Raw genomic sequence first — 6,528 nt, forward strand, 5'->3', positions numbered from 1 at the left:
CTTATTCTAATTAGCACTCCATTCTTATGGATGTCCACGATGGTGGGATTCACTATGATGAATACATTTTATATTCTACCTCTCCTGTATGCTCTCTATTGTCACTAAAGATGCTTCAGAAATCTCTAAACATCTCAGGTTTCTCATCCCTGTGTGTTGTTGGGATCTGATTGCCTACACACACACACACACACACACACACACACATACACACACACACACAACACACACACAAAGACACACACACACTACATTAATCACTCTGGCTGAGCAGAGGAAGTCTTAAATAAATAGGACACTTGGTATATATGTTTATACTCAGTCACCTAAACATTTATATACACATGACCAACCAACATTTTTTCAAAGCAATAAATCCAATTGCTAAAACCATTGGAAGTTTCTCTTCTGTGCGGAAATTAAAGGATGATGCCCTGGAAAAGGTAAAATATTTGGTAGATATTGATTGAGGCACTATTCATAACATGGGATTATGCTGGGCACCATGGAAAGCAGGCAACATATCATATGTGGTCTCTGTTCTCCAGGGAAATAATAATTGGGACTATGGATGAACCAAGCAATGACAATTGGGTGGGAATAAGCTGTGTGAAACAAGAGGTGCAACTAACCAGAGTCTGTAAATTTTCTATTTCTCAGGAAATTGTTTCAGGCACTGAGAAGACTGCTAAATAATGCAATGCTAGACAACGATACTGCAGAACTTCCATGCAAAACAAGGTCCCAAGAGGACAGACATTTCCAGTTTGAACTCATTACCTGGTAATAGGGGAGGAGGTTTATAACCTCAGTACCACCTTCTTCTGGGAGATGGAATTCACGAGACAAGATCCTAGATGACAACACAACTTACTCCTTCTGGCTTTTGCTTGGGAGTGTACATAAACTCATTTCCACTGGGGAGTCTCACCAGGATAACTTCCCTCCCTTCTTGATCCACCAGGGCACCAACACATAACATGCCAGATCCTGTCTTCTATGAGCCTAACTGAGAAGCCCAGTTTAGTAGATCCCTGGCTCTTCTCACCTTAAAGGTAAAAAATAATCTTTCTGCCTCCTAGATTTTGAAACCTGAAATTCACTGGGAAGCCCAAATATTCTGACTAAAATGTTGTTGGCTGATCTTGAAGAAATGTTGTGGAGGTGAATGATGTAAATATGGATGAATAATGTAAATTTGGGTAAAACTAAAATGTTTATTAAGGCCCTGGACTCACATGGTACTTCACATAATCCTCCACCAGGAAGCAGATAATATTAAGGAAGCAGATATTATTAATATCAAACCTATAGCAGACATAAGGAAGGGAGACAAGAAAACATGTATTATGCAACTTAATAGGCTTCATACATCAAGCCAAGTGTTCTAAATACTTTATCTCCTTTAAGATCACCACAGCACCATTAGATAAGTGTTATTATTCACATCTTTTAAACATGAGGAAACAGAAATTAATGTGAGATGATCGGCCCAGGGGATTATGCTATTAATAGTAGGCTGAGCATGCAGCTTGGGCTTATTTAATGCCAAATCCACTATTTCCCTTTTTTCACATAAAACCAACTAGGTAATTGCTGCACGGTTTCAGCCTACCCTGTCTGAATTTCCAACATGAAATCGGAGACAGAGACCATCTCTCTCATTACAGTCTTGCCCACTGGGGCTGGGCTACCCAGAGAGGGAAGAAGGAAAACCACAGTGTAAATGGAGATCTCCTAGATGCACTGAGATCCATGGAGATCTCTGGGCATGATGCTGAGTGCCCTTCTCTCACTTCTGTCCTGCACATCACGCTCACAAACAACATGGAATTACAAGTTGATGACATGTTGACATAACTTTCATGCTCTTGGAACCATGGGCTCCACCATTTCATCTCTCCAAACTGTTTAAATGTGATCTGTCCCATGCGGCACAATTCAAAGAAGTCTTATTTAAAATAAGACCCTTTCCAGAGCTTAAATTATGACATAAATCAACACCATGCCATAAGAAATAGTAAAAGATAATTATAAAGACAAGTCAGGGCTGCAGGCTAAGAGCTCTGAGATCCATGCAGGGTTCAAGGCAGAAATGGGAGGATTCGATTGATGACAGGAAAGAGCAGTTGAAGAATTGTGTCTTCCAACACTGATGGAAGGAGGCCAGGAGGCAATGGAAGCCCTGGGCACTGAAGGTTTTCGGATACCTCTTGGAGACTCGACTATCTAAGAGAGACCAAACTAGACAACACTAAGAAGTCATGAACTGTGATAGCTCTGATGTCATTATTTTATTACAGACTAAAGAGCACCATGAGGATGATATAAGTGTGATAAACACCAATAAAACTTTCAGAAGTCATACCATGACCCTAAGACCCTACATCTTCACAGGGAGATAGGCCACCCTTCAGATGTCTACCAGTTGTAGGCATTGAAAAGCTGGTTATTAAGTGATAGGATTTTACCCCAGTGCAATCTTATGTTAGATATTTTTTATTTTCCACAAAACATCCTGAACAAATTTACGAACTTCATTATGACATAATTTAAAAAGAGGAAATAGAAAATGAGTCATACTTTTCAGTACATATTTATCCCTTCAATGTGTAATTATACAATATATCAAATTTATGCATCAGGCTGGCAATAAAAGTGTAAATCAGGCAGGATGGTTGACCCCAGATTTTGCAAATAATAATGATGGCTATTTTTATTAGGTTGCTGTTACTATGGAAGAGACATTATGATAGACACCTGAATTACTATTTTGTTTAAATTCACAATTCTTTGAAATAAGCATAATTATTTATAATTATTCTTTCTACTTTTCAAATTAAAAAATCACTCAGAGGAATGTGTGTATTGTCTAGCATCATGGATTCTGGAGTTGGACTTATTCAAAACAAAGCATCTAATTTCAGAGCTCACTTCACAGTGCTACAGTGCCCCCATAAAACATTCGATAGTGAAATTTGTAATATGCTAAATGACTTTAGAAATAATCCAAATTATTAATGAGTTCAGAAAAGGAAAAGAAAATGAATGAAACAGAGACAGCCATTGTTAGTTGGAGAACAGCAGAGAGCTATTTAGGTTCTAAATGCTCTGAATATTTGTGACACTGAGGTGGGTTTGTGTGAATGATTTTTACTGCAAGAAGTGATTTGTGGTAAAGATTTTCTTCACATTACATAGTAGGAAATATTAAAATTTGGCAAGTTTTAACGAGGTAACATTTCCTCTCTTTTCCACATTATCAAATATGAGTCAGCCTAAGGGGGAAAAGAAGTGGAATGGATGTCCTCGGTGAGTTATGTCTTGTTCTTTAAAAGCTTTTCATAAAAGTTGGATGGCTCCTCCCAAATTTCACATTGGATCCTTACGAGGGAAATTAACACAGAGAAAGGAAGTGGATTGATCTTCCATATTCACATCCTAACTCACAGGAAGGATTCTTGGAGCTCCAACACCTTCTGGTCATGCATTTTTTTTCAGACTTGCACAAACCAGGACAAAGCTTTGCTACAACACCCTGTCTCCTTCAAGTCCACCACCTAACCAGATTGGAAAGGCCTAGAGGAACCAAGGGCAGAGAGGGCTTTGTTTTCTATGCCTTATTTCTAGCAATGTAAAATTCGGGCCAATGCTTCCCCGTGAGTATTTTGTTTTCCTTTCTTCATTTTCCATCACATCATCAACTTTTAAACCCACATATCTCTGGATTAATATAATAGGAGACATAATGTATCAGTGAATAAATACTATATACAAATATATTAAAGAATGAATGACTTCCTTTCTCACCTCCAAGTCTCCTAGCCCCAAAAATTCCATGATGCTTTCTTGTGAATTTACTGAGAGAATTTAACTTTCATTTTACTCCTTCTAAATATAGTTCCTGAATTCCACCCAATTCCACTGCCACTTTTCTTCACAGTCTCTCACCCAGCTCTGGGCAGTTAGAAATTGAAGTGCAGATACTTCTGTGGAAGGATTTCATAAGAGTGGGCAAAAACCAAGAACTAGTCCTAATCCTTCTTGTTTTCACTTCCAGCCTTGGAAATTACCTTCATGGCTCAGAGTGCAAACACATCACCAGGGTGATGATACATCACCTGTCTGACCCTTCCTTCTGTCCTGTGACCTCAGAGAGCAAGCTGCAGCTCAATGACCTGGGGGAACCACTCGGGGACGATGCAGTTTGTGTTCCTGGCCTACCCCTCCTGCCCAGAGCTGCGAGTCCTGTCCTTCCTGGGGGTCAGCATGGCTTATGCACTTATCATCACCGGGAATGTCCTCATTGTGGCGTCCATCCAGGCTGAAGCCCGCCTCCGTGTGCCCATGTACTATTTCCTGGGCAGCCTCTCGGGGGTAGAAATGTGCTACACTGCTGTGGTGGTGCCCCACATCCTGGCCAACACCCTGCAGTCAGAGAAGACCATCACCCTCCTGGGCTGCGCCACGCAGATGGCCTTCTTCATTGGACTAGGCAGTGCAGACTGCTTCGTCTTGGCTGCCATGGCCTATGACAGATACATCGCCATTTGTCACCCCTTGCAGTACCCTCTCATCATGACTCTGACTGTTTGTGTCCGCCTGGTGGTGGCATCTGTGGTCACCGGCTTGTTCCTGTCCTTACAACTGGTGGCCTTCATCTTCTCTCTGCCATTCTGCCAGGATCGAGGTATTCAGCACTTCTTTTGTGATGTGCCACCCGTCATGCCACTGGTGTGTGCCAACAGCCACTTCCACGAGCTGTCAGTGCTGGTGGCAGCCACGCTGGCCATTGCCGTGCCTTTCTTCCTCATCGCCACCTCCTACGCCTTCATAGTGGCCACTGTGCTCAAGATGCACTCTGCAGCTGGCCGCCACAGGGCCTTCTCCACCTGCTCCTCCCACCTCGCTGTGGTGCTGCTGCAGTATGGCTGCTGTGCCTTCATGTACCTGCGCCCCCGCTCCACCTTCCACCCCCAGCAAGATCAGTTCATCTCACTCGTCTACACACTGGGCACCCCAATGCTCAACCCCCTCATCTACACACTGAGGAACAGCGAGATGAAAGGGGCCATTGGGAAAGTGCTTACCAGGAACTGTGGCTCCCTGAGAGTCTAGGACAGGGGAGGGCACGGCCTATCAGACCAGGGTTTGGTTCCAGTGAGTCAATATGCCTATACGGCTGGATTTCTCTCCGCTGATGTTCAAGGAAATTTTTTTTAAAGTATGAATTATATAAATACTGTTTATGTGTGCCAAGGACCTTTAAAATATTTCTACCATTTGACTCAGTAAATACTCTTCTAGGAGAAAATTATAAAGTGTAATGAGAGGGTGCAGCTAGAAAGAGAAGGCTCATCCCATAGATTTTAGCCTTTTTAAGAAATGTAAGAATGGAATTGTCTCCAGCAGTTGTGGGAAAGGAAACCAACAGGGACTTCCACACCAGCGATAGCAGGAAGTCATTATCACTCCTAGACCCCAAAGGCAAACTTAAGTCTCAGTGTTATCAGACACCAGGGAGAGCTGGATGAATGGGGGGAACCACCAGGAAGAACTGTGACTTTGGGGGTAAAAAATCCACTATGGACAGAACTATGGCCAGGAATGGAGAGAGCAGGGAGAGAAATACCACAAACTCTTTCTGCTCAAAATATTCTCTTGTCCCCGTCTTCCAATGGCCCAAACCCATCTGAAGCAAGAGGGTCAAAGATATGGGTGACTCTGTGCACAGGCACCAGGCTCTTGGGGCCCAGGAAAAGGCATAGGAGGCCCTTCAGAGTTAGAGACCAACAGAGAACAAGGAGAACAAAATTGCTTCTTATAGTAATCAATGCAAAAATGAAATAAGTTAACAATTCAATCTCTTCATAATAAAGAATTGATTAAACAATTTCTGCAAGAATAAATATGGGCTTAGCCTTATATTTATGTTTTTAAATACTACTTGTTAGGAATAATTAAAGTTCTTACCGTGTTCCAGAAATATAGATTATATGTAACACACAAGCTTGAGAAGAGTCGATAAGGTTGTTAGCTAGTGGTAAGGCTGTCTCATTGTGTTTTCAATGACTGACAAAACAGGGCTAAAATCCACAACTATGATTCTGCATTTGTCAATGCCACCCCCCTTGGTTTTGTCCATTTTTTTTTCTTTCCTGTATGTTGAAACTCCATTATTAGATTAAAAAAGATATTCAACATTGCTATATCGTACTGATTTTTTAACCATTTTGTCTTTAAGGAGTGTTATTTTTTATTGTAAGTCCAGAATTCTACTTTTCCTGATGTCTTTTCTATGAATAGTATTTACATGAAGGTTGTTGTTTTTCTTTGATTACTACCTGTTTCCTCATACACAAGATGCCTCTTGTAAAGAGCATTATCAGAAAACTAAGGGCTATGTGTTCCCTCTCTCTCATATGTAGAAGCTAGACAGAAAAATATATTTTCAAGGTATATCCCTAAAATAGATAGGAGAGACCAGACCAAGGGCAGAGAAGAAGGGAGGGAAAAGGGAGGTCCTGG

At 41.5% G+C, this 6,528-nt stretch overlaps 1 protein-coding gene across 1 annotated transcript; it reads left to right on the plus strand.

Moving 5' to 3' along the window:
• Window positions 1–4,170: 4,170 nt before the first annotated feature.
• Window positions 4,171–5,118, plus strand: LOC101973544 (olfactory receptor 10W1). Its single transcript, XM_005331673.3, has one exon. The coding sequence runs from the start codon at window positions 4,174–4,176 to the stop codon at window positions 5,116–5,118; it is 945 nt and encodes a 314-aa protein (XP_005331730.3). The 5' UTR covers window positions 4,171–4,173.
• Window positions 5,119–6,528: the final 1,410 nt, after the last annotated feature.

The sequence above is a fragment of the Ictidomys tridecemlineatus genome, chromosome 4 (assembly GCF_052094955.1).
Source record: "Ictidomys tridecemlineatus isolate mIctTri1 chromosome 4, mIctTri1.hap1, whole genome shotgun sequence".
Lineage (NCBI taxonomy): Eukaryota > Metazoa > Chordata > Mammalia > Rodentia > Sciuridae > Ictidomys > Ictidomys tridecemlineatus.

Bases quoted from the DNA above. Each gene is read 5' to 3' on its own strand.
- LOC101973544 (XM_005331673.3), top strand. From the start codon at position 4,174: ATGACCTGGGGGAACCACTCGGGGACGATGCAGTTTGTGTTCCTGGCC.